At 34.0% G+C, this 16,526-nt stretch overlaps 1 protein-coding gene across 2 annotated transcripts in view; it reads left to right on the top strand.

Moving 5' to 3' along the window:
* LOC108732038 (netrin-1) overlaps positions 1–16,192 on the top strand; it is a 214,536-nt gene extending 198,344 nt beyond the window's left edge. The window contains exons 5-7 of one of the 2 annotated variants that reach the window (XM_018462644.1): positions 11,464–11,532; positions 15,288–15,498; positions 15,967–16,192. In XM_018462644.1, coding sequence (XP_018318146.1) covers positions 11,464–11,532; positions 15,288–15,498; positions 15,967–16,111 — 425 coding nt within the window. In that variant the 3' untranslated portion in view covers positions 16,112–16,192. Of the gene's footprint in view, positions 1–11,463; positions 11,533–15,287; positions 15,503–15,966 lie in introns of those variants that run through there. The other variant, XM_018462652.1, reaches the window with a different exon arrangement.
* Positions 16,193–16,526: the final 334 nt, after the last annotated feature.

Raw genomic sequence — 16,526 nt, 5'->3', positions numbered from 1 at the left:
AGAGCGACTGACAAATTCATAACAGAAAGTGGAAAATGTAATCAAATATGTCGGTGCTAGATATGGCAAGAAATGTAAACATTTTTTTTCGATTTCTCTGAAACGGAGCAAAAACGAGCATATGTCTATAGGACTTTTTTTCTTAGTTTTTTACTCCTCTACACGCTCCCGAAGTTTTGCGATTTAATTTGGAAACACCCTGTATATATATATAAGTTTAATTATTATTAGTGAACTACTATTATTAGGAAATATTCTCAAATTTAAAATTAAATTATTAGATTTATTAAACACACGGAAAGAACGATTTTGCTAAAATATCTGAAACTTTAGCTAGGTACAAATTTAAAAATAATTTTATTAGACCATCCAAATATTTGTGTAGATGATAAGCAAAAGATTTTGATATATTAAGTATTTTAATTATAAGTAATTAGCGTCCTATTGATTTGAGTGTCCTATATAATTGAAGGGTTAAAAGTCGTAATAATGTAAGTCACTTTTATAATTTCTAGAAACAAAAGATTTTTTTCAACATATTTGCTTCAATAGACTACACCAATGTCACGAATGCCTTTAAATCGATGGGTTTAAAAAAGTGACTTACATCACTATCGCTTTCACCTCTCCAATTATTTTGATGGTCTAACAAAATTTATTTTCAGATCTGTACGTAGCTAAATTTTTATGTACTTCAATCGTTTTTTCTGTACAGAATTAATGATCTTTCTTGGTTTTATATATAGAATCATAACGTCTTAATGCGTTTACTCACTTCAATTTTATTTTCTATTACGCGATTTATTAATATAAAAAGTATAAGTCTTTTTATTTTAATATAAATTTACTTATACTATTCCAGATTATCGTATCATTCAAAAATTAATACGTCTATGACTTGTAGAATTTTTTACATAATTAGCAATATAAATCAAAAAGTAGGAAAATATAATTAAATTCCAAAATAAATGTTATATTCGTCATTTTACCTTTCCTATTTCTTTGCTACTCACGTTCGCACGTGATTCTCGATCGTATAGTGTAGATAATATCAACTATATGGGAATTCGGCGTCATGCGGGAGTCGACATTTTCACGTATATTGCTATGTAACCTCGCTCGCGTATTGCACCATGTGCAAACGTGATGTGGTTGTATTCACCAAATTCAGTAGATCTGTAGTTATGTTTTTGGATGTAGCTTATCAACTGCGTGCAGGAAGAGAGAGAGAGAGAGAGAGAGAGAGAGAGAGAGAGAGAGAGAAGAGATATATAATATTGACTCGATATTACATATGAGAGAAATTCTTCCAAAATTTTTTTATTGATTTCGTAACTTCCTTCGCCGAGAAAAAAAAGTTGATTGAAGCATTTCTGTTGCAGTCTTACAATACATTATTATTCATGATAAATGAAATTCATTTCTCATTCTTGAAAGTGAAAAAAAGCGGAATTAACTTAATTGACAAACATAAATTTGTATAAGGATCATTAATTCATAGTGATTCTCGACTGGTAGTTTCTCGACTGTTAATAAGCTTATCTAAATACTAGTGTGTTCTGCTATATAAACTTTACGGGATATTATAGTACCTTTGCCACGCGTTACAATCGTCTTATTATACCAGAATGGAGTAGTGCATGTGGAGTGCAAATTCTGCATTTATATTGTTACGCCGCTCGTGCTTCCACACCTATGAGGATCACGTAATTATGCAATAATACCCGCGACTGTCGACGCGGGAATATAGTACGTTAGAAATTTCGCCACAAATGTCGAAACGGCGAGTCACGTCGTACATTTCCACGCGTGACCACGATATTCGATAGAGGTTTATTTTGGCCCATGAAAATTGGATTTTCCAGGGTGGTACAGGACTGGTGCTACGTGCGCCGTGCGCCGCAATATATGCAAGCGTGATCCAGGGTGCAGCAACGTATCCGGAAAATACAATATTTGATTTCTCGCGCAACTCGTCTATTTCGCAGAAAATTCGATGTTGTGCGATATAATCGTGACGTTATCCTTTTCACTTGTGTTTTTGATCGCGAACATTTTCTCCATTTGTGTGTGTTTTATACCATTTTTACACAATTTTCACAATTCACGCGATCCAAATCGCTCGATCTCGATGCAGTGAAAACTAATTCTTATAATATGATCTTTAATTACAAATTGAAATGACAAACGTATTTGACGTATATAAATAAAGAGAATTTGCTCATCATTTCGAATCTTCCATTTTATATTCAACGTCATGTTAATTCAGAATCCAACTTGCATTTAAATGTGTCCCAATTCGAGCTTTTCTCGAAATCGATAATTTTAATATACTTTTATTTTATTAAACATTATATATGTATTAAGCGTGATAGCAGATAGCCGGCCAACTTTTAGTTTCGAGACAAGGGATGATTCTGACCCTTTCAAACAGACCGCGGAGATGAATTACGTCAAAGTAAATTGATTTCGAAGCAATCTCCTGTTCTGCTTCCTGCGGGCGGAAGGCGTTGTCGGATTTATGAGAAAAGCCCGAAGATTCTGGACGGTTTTCAAAAGTATTATATTTCCCGTCGACTACATACACATATAGTACATGCAGTACATATACAGACGTCCTAACTTCAACATGAAAAGGAGCTTAGAGTACGTGTGACTTAAAAATAAGAAAAAAAATTTAGTCAACTTGGAGCTTTCTCTTGAAGAAACAAAATAATATACAGCAGGAGCCAAAAAGATTGAGTAAATTATAAAATATGTTCTCATATATATAAGTATATTGTGTGCCCTTTTTCCCAGTTTAATCCTAAGGCTTCTCATGGCTATTCTTTTCTGTGTCTACCTGAATGAAAGTATTAAAATATTTTACGAGTATTGTACACACGTCCTAGTTTCCGTGGCTTGCACTTGCAGTTTATTTTAGAATGGTTGCCGCAATATAATCTCATTATTCCGCGAATACCTGAATGAGACAGGCGTGGAGATAAATATACCGGTTCGCGCATCTTCGTGCGGATCTCGTTCCGCATCTCTTTTCCAGTCTCCGCTTTCTTTCCTTATTCCGGTAGCTTCCAAGAAATCTTTCCTCGCGAACTCTGGATTTAGTCGACGAACATCGGTATACATCCCACTCCGCAAATACTTTCAGACGTCTACATGTGGCCAGATTGAGCGTGAAATGCAGAAGGATCAGTCGCGCACATAAATGGTGTATTATGTATACATGTATCTAATATAAAGTAACGTGAAAGTGTGTAAACCAACACATAAGTATCTAAGAAGGATTTTGCAAACGAAACAATTTTTTATTATATTTCATACGATATATATATTGAAAGAGGAAAAGAAAGAGATCAAATTCAAATTATTTTTAATACAGCAGTAAATTTAAAAAATGTTATTAACTTACAAAAATCATTGTAACTTTCAATTTCATTTTGTTCCAATCTTCATTTTGTTCCAACCAAATCTTTACAAAGGATCAACTAATTGTTGCATCAAGTGCCTCGTTCATATTACAGATAAATTAAAAAAAATTAAAGTTTTATATCCCTCTATAGATGTAAGCTGTACAGAAAGAAAGCAATAACGTCTTGCCAGTATCGATGTTTTTCTTGGCTTTAAAATTATCGCGGCTAAGACAAGAATTTGCGAAATTCATTTTTAAACCTCGAGCGCGTTCTTGCGCGCGGCGTGGCCCTTCTGCCAAGGAAAACACAGTCACGTTACGAAAGATTAATCTACGTCCGCTACTAGGTACAACGTCACCTGGAAAGAATCCGCACACCATAGACGTTGTAAGTCGGTGAAAAAGACATCCTCTTGAATTTTCAAAGAAACAAGCAAGATTAAATTTAGTTTTTTTTTTAGATAAAAGTTTAGAAAATAATTTAATATCGTCTACAATCTTCGCAGATATAACAATAAAAATCTTGTCCAACATATAAGAGGTTGCAGAAAAATTAGAAAAAAGAGAAATTTTTTAGGTAATAGTAAAAGTGTAATGTTTATAGAAATTTTATATTATAATATTTTAGTACCTTGCAAAGTAAAGTAAAATTATGACATATTTTTATTTTGTAAAATAAATTTTAAAATTTAATCTACAAGTTTTTAAGGCATAATTTTTTCCAAAATAAATCGTATTTTTTATTTTAATAACATTTTAACAAAGTTTTTATGTATTTCACAATTGCTACACTTTGTAAATTTTATTATTTTGAAAATATTCAAATAATAGTAATAATAATCTCTCTTGATTTTTCTCGCAACTTTTTTTATTCATTCATTTCCTTTCTATTTATTAGTATATAATAAATATAGATATTTATTAAATATATTTATTAAATATATTTTAACATGTATGTGTTACTGTATAACTTTTAGAAATACATGATTACTTGTACTCGAACTTTAGTTAACATAATTTACATTTTGATATTAAAGAATTTGAACAAATATCTATCTTCCTTCAATTTTTTATGTTGTTTAATACACATTGACAGCAATATGGCTCTCATAAAACAAAAATAGTATTAGGTCAGTTCACTAAAAGCAAGTGTCATAAAATTCTACATCACTTTACGTAACCGTTTTCAGCGATTAATACGCCGAGAATATTCATAGACTAAAAATATTCACAGTCAAGGTTAAAATAACTTCCAAAATTTATCCCAGTCTAAATGGATACCGATGTCAGCTTCTCAAATTAACATGAGATAGACTTTCATTGCTAAATTAGGTCATACCAGCAGCTCTAATAATGTAATAATAGATACAATGTGTAATAATAGATAAAACAAAAATTGCCCTATTATTTTATTATTTTTAAAAATATTTCTTTGCGCGTGTAATTTATAACAATTCTTTATAGAACAACAACGCGTAAAGTAGTTAATATATAATAGTCAATAATAATATTAATATTAATTACATAAAACTGTATTTTTAAATTATAATACAAAATGTTTTTAAATTATAGAATCTCTTTCGTTTTAATAAAACGTACCAGAAACTATTTATAAAAATAATCTCATCGATTTACTTAGCCATTAAAAAAGTTAATGGCTATTAAATAATGGCCATTAAATAATTTGCCCTAAAATCACACAATAATAAAAGCGAATCAATCCCCGAAGCGAATCAAACGAATCAATGTCTCCGTTTTTACGTTAAATAAACCTCAAAGAAGCATTCTTTGCAGTTAATAAAAGCTTTCGCGCCTCGTGCGATTACAAATTGACAATAATCAAGACACAAAGGAAGTCCCGATCGGACGCTTCGTATTAACGATAACTCAACGATTGGATCTAAGCGGATTACACGCGCGCGCACACGCGAATATCAACGTTCTAAATCGCGCGACTTCCGACTGCCGTCGTCGCCGCGCTTGGGGACGGTCGGCCGATGAATGGGCTAGGATGAATGGCGACTCGTCTAAAGGACGCTTATGAATGGCGCGTATCAGCGGTCGTGCCGCGCGCGTACACGCGATCCCGCAAGCTGTGTTGAAAGTATATGTCCGTGTACTAAAATAAAAACTACAGAGAAAAAATAAGAATGCAAAGAAAACTCGGAACTGCAATATACCTCTTGACTCAATTAAAATCAAATTTTCTTTACAAGGATAGCGAAGCATTATCTTATAGTTTCTGATTTATAAGCGAATCTGATTACACGAGCTAATTACACTATTCGACAAATTTAAACTTTTTTTCTAAACCACGAACAGAACGAAGTGATTTTTTTGTCGCTGAAATTGAATTGTAGTAAATGAAATTGTTCTACCACGTCATGTTTTTAAGAAAATTGAACCTAAAAGTGCCAAAAATGGCATTTTTTTTATTTTTCAGCTGAAGTATGTACCTCAAAAATGTGACGTGTAGAATAATTTCATTTACGGATTCTCGTTTATGATGATAAAAAATTTATAGAAGTTATCTATTGTATTAACTGCGTTATGCAAGAAGTAACATTTACAGAAAAAAAGGGAACTTAAATCTGTAGATAAACTATTTGAATGAGGGATGAAAAAAGAATGCAATACTTATATATGCTTTTTCCGTAGACTCCAACAGTGCCTATATTAGTATTCGTTTAAATAAAATTTTTGTTAATTGTTTAAACAAATTATATTTGATAATTTTCAGATAATTCAGATTCATAATTAACGACCCTACAATTAGATACATAATAATAAAACATAATTTAGCCAAGAGTTTATTTCTCTCGTGAAATTTCTATATACATTCTTGATATACATATTATACGTATGTTTGTACATATTACAGCAATTTTACATATTCCTTTCACCACTATGAGATATTAACATGTAATAACAAATTGATCGAAATTATATTTCCGTTTTCCGATGTTAAATATCTCAAAAAGATCTAGTTATCCTAATTCAAATAGACAGCCAAGAGAGCAAATTGAATTTACGTACGTTTGTTTTCACCTTCTCATTCGTGTAATCGTACTCGCTAATCATCTTTTTTCATTTCTTTACACTTGAATACTACGCGGATGTGTTTAAGTTTTCACAGGAGAGAAGATCGCTGCTAATAATTAGAATTAAGTTACCGAGTAGCCGGAAGGCAGGATCGACAGAGGTAAAATTATCGCGGTAAGAACAAGATAAATAAGAAGAGCATGCGCACACATCTTGTTGGCTTCGACAGTGCGTAACCGCTAAACCTCTCTAACCACACTGAGCATTAAATAACGAGCACCGGTCATGAGAAAAAGATTAGTTTCTTCGAAGGCGTTTAACCATGATTACGGGATCGATACTGACCGTTCTCGCACGCGATCGAAGTAGTGTGCAACACGCACGATTAGTGTAAATCTACACTTGAAAAGATGCAAACGCTAGATCTTATTTCATAAGGAGAAGCCTGCGAACATTTAGCACACTTCCTAGATAGACAAAATAAAAAAGTGATAGACTGAATAAAAAATACACGAGGATAAATTTAATTGCGACCCGTAAATTTAATTGAATGTAAAATAACGCAGTGTTTCATTATTCGCGTAAAATACTTTAGAATAAAATAAAATTATACCAACATACGATCTCTTCTGCTTCTCAAACGTTGGAGTGCATTTTGTTTATAAAATCCACTCAATTCTATCCTCGATTCGATCTTTGTTTCATTAAAAGAGATCGAAGCTCATTAAATCAGGTTAGCGATACAAAAAGAAATTCAGACGTTCAAAATATATGACGAGGAAAATCTCACATACAGAGGGCATGCGGATATCTTATAATTCATAAAGCCTCCGCTTCTTGTATTGCATGTAGTGATGTTTCCTCACTCATATCTCACCAGCTTAGCTATTCGGCGTATATTACAGGAGTCTATGATAATAGGCCAGCAAAAAGTTTGACACTCCCAGGGTCAAAGATCTCAAAGCTCTCATCTCTCTCAACTCGTCCGTGAAAGCAAAGTGTCTCTCTCATGCTCTCGCGTTTATCAGGCGTGCTTCTCGCAGCCACTTCGCGATATACTTCGATAAACGTCACGCGAACGAGAAAGAGTATAGATGTATGGGAGTTGTCTCGTTCAGTAAATAACCAGCTGAGAAATCTTATTAAATAACTGAATATCTCTCTCGAGATAAAAAATTACTCCTTTACGTACATGTAGTATAAGATTTAATGTTTCAAATATATCAGCTTTGCGTCAAGAAAGAATTATTCTATATTCGTAATGCGGATAAAGAACATTAAACGAAGAGATTATTGATTTAAACGCTTTTACGCTAGAAATAAGAAAAGATGCAGCGGTCGTTCACTGATGCCGTACTCCAAATGCGAGCGGAATACAAGATACCGCGTAACAATGTATGTCGGCACTCGCACGTATGTTATCCCGTCTAAAAAGAATGTTTTGCTCTCGTAGCACGTTTTTACTTTATTTTTTTGTCGTACATCGTCCATTTTCGCGGACCGGATGCGCGACGTTCGAAGTCGTAGAATACCATGCATGTGAAAGAATCAGTTGCTCTCACCGTATCGGAAAACAAATATATTTTTGCTGTCTATTCGGTGACTTTAAATATTTCGTCTGACCGTATATTTTTCTCGCGCCAATTTCCTGCTCGATGTTGTTTATTCCTACGAACCGATGCTTCGCAATGTGTAAACAAATATAATAGCGAATTCCATCGGTCGCACTTAATGTATGCCGGTGCAAACACTGGGAAAACTGTTACAGAAAAGTTTACCTAGATACAAAATCATAATTTAATAACTTTTGCTAAGCAACAGATTAATTGATATAACCGTTTTAAATATTACGAATATGTATTTATTTATTTAAATCCTACACACAGAAAAATATAATCTGCATTCAATTAATTACTTATATTTCAAGTATTTCAAAAGTTCATATACCTGCAAATCTATCATTAGTTCATTACAAGCATCAAATTTATTTAAAATAAATTCTGAATCCTAATAAGTTTAATATACTTCAATCAAAATTATTAAATTAAAACAATTTATTACATGAAATTACTTTTTCGCGGTAAAATTTTATAATATACTTCAAAAGAGAATAAATTCTTTGTTTTAAGTACATGATAATAAGTTTTTTCTAAAATTTGTAATAAGTAAATTGTGAGATTTTTATCAAGAAAATATTTTTTGTTAAACATAACTGTTATTTAAAAGAAAAAAATAATAATCTGTGTAATCGTTTTTTTTTAGCAGGTGAATGATATTTTTCTATATATACGACAATCTTTTCGGCAGTTATCGATTTGACTTAAAGATCTCGCTGTTAAAAGCCACCCAAGCGACTCCGTAATAATAACGAATATGATTTTATTTTTAATTAATATTTGTATTATTAATTTGTAAATGTCGTCAAGAATGTCACTTATGTTTATGACTCATGTGGGACATGCGCAACAGATTTAGTTCCAATACAAGAAAACTTCTTCGTCGACTATCATCTCCGTCGCGTTATGAAATCCAAGCACGTCGTTGCCGATAAATCAACGCAACAGTCGGACGATCTCGCGGGCAATTCTCGATCGCCCGGCCGGCCGATCAATCACGCCTTTTCAATCCCCGACACATGTGTGATCCGACGAACGTCCCGACGTACGTACGAACGAATGAACATCAGCGTGGTATCGCGAATCCATACACAGCACCAGGTGGGCAACTCACGCTAATTCACCAGTTAGCCCCATGCGGCTGGCATTTAACGTCGATTTGCATCTGCCTACCTACACTCAGAACTGATCGGACCCCTGCCGTAATTTAAAGAGAACATGAAGTAAAATCGATAGCCAAACAAATCAAACTCAAAGTTATGGTACGTTCTAGACACATCCTCCTTTTCTGATGTCTGTCCAAATACACGTCCGGGTTTACAAAATTCACTTAAGTGTACTTTATCTTCTCTTAAGAAATACAATCGAAATTAACTTTATCCCACATCTTGTTTCATTTAAATTTTAAACCCCCAAACTGAATATAACTGTATTGTAACGTTTAATTCGTTCAAATAATATCTGAACGCGAGCGTGGCACGGCACACAGCACACTGGTCTATCATGCCAGAGTTCGATCTCAGTAGGAACCAAAATATTTACGCTCGTATCTCCTCTCAGAAAAGACCGACAATCTCCCGAGAGTACCCTTGCCTACAGAAACACCTCTCGAAAAATCCGCCGTTCGGAACCGGCATTAAAACCGTATAAGGTCCCATATGCTCGTGACAATTGAATAATCAGTGTGTGCACCACAAGAATATGAAAGAGGTGTACCACAGGTCAGAGGCCTAACGTAAGAAGAAGAAATAATATCTGTGTAGAAGACTTACATATATATTACGTACATATATATTACGCTGAGCAAGAAAATTTGTTCAACTAAACAGATTTAGTTGTTTGCAGATTTGATTGATTCAACAAATTTTATTTAATTGAATTTAACCGTAGTCTGCTTAACAGTGAAGTTTGTTAAGTAGACTATATACGGTTAAATTCGATTAAATTAAATTTGTCGGATTAACAAAATCTGCAAACAACTAAATGTGTTTAATTCGTTAAACAAATTTTTTTTTCTTGGTGTATGAACAATAATTGAAACAATGTGATAAATATGTAATATATTCATCGTATACTGGATATATTTATAATTCATGAAATACGTAAAAATTCTTATTTTTCGTTATTTCTTGATATCATCTACTTTTTGAATTTCTTTCAAGTCATTCCATTTTTTCTAAAAGATAATCTAAGGCTTACTTCCTTTAACTTCTAAAACAAGTGTTCTAAAGTTTGTCTCATCCTAATCACATTACCGACTTTCACCTCTCTTGGCCTCCAGTTGGGACTATAACATATTGTCCGGGGAATTAAGTGAACGGCTGCGAGACGCGTTGACCGTATGAGATATAATGGATGGATAGTCGCGGCTAGATAATAGATGGATGGATTCGCTGGTGGATGATAATGGGTCGTGTCAAGTGCGAGACGAGACGAGCTGAAGTAATCCAAGTGCCTACAATGTGTACGCGACATGAGGTCGAAGGCTCTCCGTCTGTGACGTCACGATACTCGTTTGTCGTCTCGACTAACACCAGATCTACGTGCCTATGTATAGACTATTATACATATTGAACAGATTATATTATCCAAATATAGCGAAGTATCTTTTGTGAATTTTTTTATATGAAAGTAATTTATTGAAAATACCGAAGAAAAATTTTATGTTTGAACTTGCAATTTTCAACATTAAATACCTATAACTTTAATTAATATTAACTATTATTTAATTTACAATTTTTAAAATAAAATTTACTTAAAAATAAGTCAAAGATATAATTTTATTGAAATATAAAATTTTATTGAAGTATAAAATCGCAATAGCTCTAAAAGCAAAATATGTATTTCTAATTTAAATCATTACAAACTGCGATTGGTAAGGAAATCCAATTAATCGATCTTTTCAAAATATTCTATGGTCTTGCTTTATTTACATTCCCGAGGAGTGCAAGATTAATTATCTCAAGAGAGATGTGAAACAATAGTTATTTTTTTATAATTTAAATAAAGAGATGACTTTCATAATGCAGACACATCGTTTCAATGTAATTTGATTCGTATATTAAATCATAATAATAACGGTATTAATCATAAATAAATAGCACAATTATGTGAGAGAGCTTAATGTGGTTTTGTTATATGAGACGTTAATGTGGTTAATCATGTCAGGCATACTATGATTACTGTAATAATAGTCGATTTACCATTTTGATAACCTCTGCACAAGGATCAATTCCGACAATTGCTCGACCTGACCGAATTCTATTCTGCGTGCAATTTAAACAATGTGTTTCTTCGTTCGCCAACGCTACGCCCATGGGAATTAATCCGCGCAAACATAAATTGATTAAGCCACTGAAAGTCGCGTAATTTGTTTTTCACTTTGTTTTGTTGCAGATCAGTGCGGAAAGTGTCGCGCCAGCACGAAGAGGCTAAATCTCAACAAGTACTGCAAAAGAGACTACGGTAAGTGTTCCCGAATCAAACAACGCTGTGGACAAAGAACTGTGTAGGTAATTGCACTCATCCCTCTGATATAATGAAACCCAAACTGTAGAAACCCAAACAACGCGACAAACGTCCCGCTTCCCGCTTTCACGAGATTCTATAATTAAGTTGTTCTTATATGTATGTACAGAGGCCCATGTAAAGTGTTACAAGCTATTATCTCTGAAAGTGTGTGTCAAATGACTAATATGTTCAGACAAAAGTTTTATGACTTTGAGGAGAGCATAAGATGGTACCATTTGTTTGACCTTGGATAGCGTTGACAAAGTGAGAGCAAGGCTACTTTGAATTTTTTAAAATGGAACCTCCCATTTTTTATTACATTTTCTTGTAGCTTACCTCGAGAGCTTTTCAAAACACTATAATAAAATATTTTTTCATTAAGTTTTTTTCGAGTTATAAGGCTCGAAAGTTACAGTACAGTCGGCATTAGCATTACGCAAGTTGTCAGACCGACGGTTAAAACCTCTTGAATGTTGTTCAGGATCATGTCCTGGATAACATTTGTTAAGATCAAGATCATTGGAGATTATTCCTCTTTTTTTAATTTTTGCACTAAAAATTCATTTTTACGTAAAAATGAAAATAAGAGGTACAACCTCTAATGGCCTTGATCTTAACAAATGTTATCCAGGATATGATCCTGAATAACATTCAAGAGGTTTTAGTCGTCGGTCGGACACCTTGTGTAATGCTAATGCCGGCATTATTGTAACTTTCAAGCCTCATAACTCGAAAAGTACTTAATGAAAATTAACTTAATTATAATATTTTGGAAAGCTCTCAAGATAAACTACAAGAATATGTAATAAAAAATGGGGGTTCCATTTAAAAAATTCAAAATGGCCTTGCTCTCACTTTGACAACGCTACCCAAGGTCAAACAAATGGTACCATCTTATGCACCTCCTCAAAGTTATAAAACTTTTGTCTGAACATATTAGTCATTTGACACACACTTTTAGAGATAATAGCTTGTAACACTTTACATGGGCCACCCTGTATATATCAACTATTACATTTCTAAAAATAAAATGACCCATTCTAAAGTAAAGATATATCACTTTAAAATCTATCTACACTCATATTTAAAACTATCACGCAACATCTTTATGTTATGATGAATTTCTTAAGATAAAATTTTCTTGTAATTTCTTGATCATTAAGAATAAACATTTTGATAAACGTTTTAAGCACTAGAAGATATAGAGAAAAATATTCAATTCTCATTAAAGGATCAAACATTTTCAGAAGTTTTAAAGTGTATAAAAATGAAGAATTAGTGTTATATCCAATATGACCCCGTTATTTTCGCAATAGACAAGTAATAGATACAAGACTTCTAATCCAATATCACACTGACAAGTTAAATGACAGCGCTCGAAAACGACAATAAACGTAGTGATGTAAACAATCGTCAATTCTTGGCTGGCTGATGTGGAAAAACATTGCACGACACAAAGCCACCGGAATTGTTTCGGCTTTTATCGGGAATAGATGTGCGCCCGCGCCCCAATAATGTGTGGAGGACGCATGTAAAACAACGATTTATGCCAGAGTGCCGTTCTCTCGAAAGTCCTCGAAAAAGTCGAACATAAATGTACGCACAGGGAGAGGGATACGAAGGGAGAGAAACAGGGAGACAGTAAGAGAAGAGGCAGTAACGGATTTCGCTTTAGAAAGCCCTGCATTTACATAAAAAGATTAACAAAAGAAGTTTAAGAAAAATTATATTGAACGAAATCAAAATGGATATTTATAATATTAAATAGAAAATAGTTTTTTAAAATATCACTTTTAAAAAGAATCTTTCCTATTTTCTAAATTCCACTTTTTGCTATAATTGCACTAATTGTCATATTCTGCATCTGCTGTTCTTTATAATAAATATGAAAAATTAATATCGTAAATTTCGTTATTTCTTTATAAAAAATTCAAAATTTCACACCGATTGATGATACTTGGGGCTCGGAGTTGGCTTAACCCGTCATTGAAGAGAACGAGAAAGAAAGGATAGGGTTGTTTGCGTACGGTCGCAATTGCGCTCTCTTCTCGCGGTGGTATCTATATAACAACTCGTTCAAAAATGAAAGACTTGCATTTTAACGGTGCCGGGGCTTTCAATAATAGAATGGTATGCCTTTGAGCCGTGGTCCGGTGCGGGTTTGGCCAAGCAGAGCGGCTTCGCTGTTCCCTGTTTCCTTTCCTGTCCGCTCGTTTGATTCAGCGCAGATAAATCTTCAACAGGTCTGCACTTAGCTGTCTCCGACTTAGAATAGCGGCCAAAACGACCGTGCATCCTATGGTCGTGTCGCGAAAGCGAAACCGATCGGAAAGCGACGCCTCGTGCACGTGCCTCCGCATGTTTTTCGCTCAGAGCGAGAAATACGCAAAGAGATGTCATAGGAAGCTTCTACAATGATTTTGACATTATAACGTATCAAAAATAAAATCGCAATACAAGAAAAACTTGACTTGATAAAAATGAAAGAATAGAAAAAATGAAGAATAGAAATATTTCATAAAAATATTAATAAAGTAAAAAATTATTTTTATTTACACACACACACACAAATATCATATATAAAATGTTTTTTTTACTTTGAGTTTTATCCATTGGAAACTTTTTTCTTAATAGAAATAAACATTTTTAGAATAACAATAGAAATTGATTGTAGAATAAAAACAAAATTGCACATATATATAGTTTTTCATGTAAATGTTCAGTAATTTTGCATTTCACATTCTTTTCGTCTATTAACTGTGTTTTCTCAACAAGAGATCAATTTAGGGTATTAAGACTGTAATAACTCAACAAAGTCAGTTTTAGAATTCGCGAAATTGCTACGAAGCTATCAAAGAAAATATACATTTCCATTTCAAAAATATATTCTGTTATTCTCCCTCACGAGAGATGTAAAATCTCCAGACTACGATGTCAAGAATAACGCGGCTCCGTGATTCGAATAGCAAACTCCGGGGTCAAGCACGATGGCGTATAAACTCGTAACGCCGACGTCGAGTAATGAATGGTTCGATCGAATGCAACTCAACGCTAAATCGTTTCGCAGGGGCATGACCCTAGTCCTTGGCGAAAGGCTAATAGTATCCCTGTCCTGAGGACGACAGGATCGATGGTAAGTCGTAACGGGAGAGAAAGAAAAGAAAAGAGTTGTGCCCAGCCGCCGGCCGCCTCCCATTCAATTCTATAGTCTCGACCTGGGTTGAAAGGACCTAGACATCCTTTGAACGAAAGGAACACATAGGTCCATGTTAAACACTATTACGTCCAATACATTTTAATTACAATGTAAAACGTCTCAATTCTTTAATTACATTTTTTTTTAAGTTTTATGAAATTATTTAGAATTATGAAGTTACGTTTACTTAAAGTTTTATTTTATAAAACTTTCTAATAAAATTTTATTCTAAAAATGATGTACTGAAATCTTTTATTTCATCTTGTAGAATACTCGGAGAAAAAAGAAGTAACTTCGGCTATTGTCGAACGAAATCATCATTGTCTCCATAAAATACTATGAAATATTCTATAAAATACAATAAGAGCTTCAATATGTTCTTTTCATAATGGAATTTTCGATTATATATATATCCTTGCTCCAGATATTCTACCTCAATTATATATTATAACTTGGTAATATTACTATGTGTATGCTTGAAATGTAATGCTCAATATGTTCTTTTTCAACGCAGCTATTCTGGGCAGAATAACGGACAGACACAAGAAAAGCGACAGCTCGCAGACCGGCACAAGCGTATCAGGCACATCCTGGATCCGATTCACTCTAAACGTCGACTTCATCTACAAGAAAAATCCTAATTCAAGGCTTCGACGTGGCGACGTGTCCCTTTACGTTCACTCAGCTGATCTGGCTTGCAGATGCCCCAAAATCAAGCCTAATAAGTAAGTATTATCGCTTCATCAAAGCATTGGATGTTGAATTGAAACTCTCTCTTTCATTTTTGTATGAATGCTTATATCATTAAAAATTTAATAACTTCAAATTGCCTATCTTTAAAAAAGTAAAAAATCTTGTAAATCTAAATCTGCTTCTTTTAAATCGCAAGTATTATTATTTTATTACTATTATTATTAATTAATCTCGTTATTGTTTGGACAATGCACATTCAAAAGACATTAATAACTACATGAAGCTCCTAATTTTTTGTGTTCTTTATATCTCATAGCCATTTAATTTTCTATTTGTCTTCATTTAGAGCTCAATCAAACGATCAAGGTTTCTAATGGGACAGCTCTGACAATATGTAAACAGATTGTAACGACCATGAACTGCCTGTCAGAAATTGTGATAGCCGGTAACAGCTGGACAACGATCGAGACTATACTCACACAATTTTGTTATATTCACAGATCGTACTTGATCCTTGGCCAAGAGAGTGACGGCGGTGGTCAAGGTGGACTCACGGTGACACAGAGGTCGATCGTCATCGAGTGGCGCGACGAATGGCACCGTCGAATGCGTCGTTTCCAACGAAGGGCGAGATCGTGCCATTGAGATGCTCGTACGTCGCGGAGAGGAAGAGATAGAAAGCAAGATGAAGAGAGAAAAAGAAAAGGAGTGTGAGTGAAAGAACGAGAGAGAGAGAGAGAGAAAGAGGAAATGTATGTGTGTGTTCGTGTGTATGTAAGAATGAGAGAGAAAGAGAAAAAGAAAGAGAGTGAGAAAGAGAGAGAAAGAAGAAAGAAAGAAAGAGAGAGAAACAGAGAGGAAAAGAGAGAAGTCAATCCCCTCCTAACCGTGTTCGTAGGAACCTGCATATCTTGATTTCCCGACCGCGAATACCGGTATCGGGGTGTCGATTTTGTTTTGCGCGCGGTATTCATCGACGATCTTATGTCGAAAGCAAGATACGAGGAAGAAAGACGAAAGGGGGAGCAGCGATTTTTCCATGACGAGTGCGTCCGCCCCG

The sequence above is a fragment of the Mycetomoellerius zeteki genome, unplaced genomic scaffold, assembly GCF_001594055.1.
Source record: "Mycetomoellerius zeteki isolate Tzet28-1 unplaced genomic scaffold, Tzet1.0 scaffold102, whole genome shotgun sequence".
NCBI lineage: Eukaryota > Metazoa > Arthropoda > Insecta > Hymenoptera > Formicidae > Mycetomoellerius > Mycetomoellerius zeteki.
Note: the sequence above shows the minus strand (reverse complement) of the source record. Positions and strands in the feature narration are given on the sequence as shown.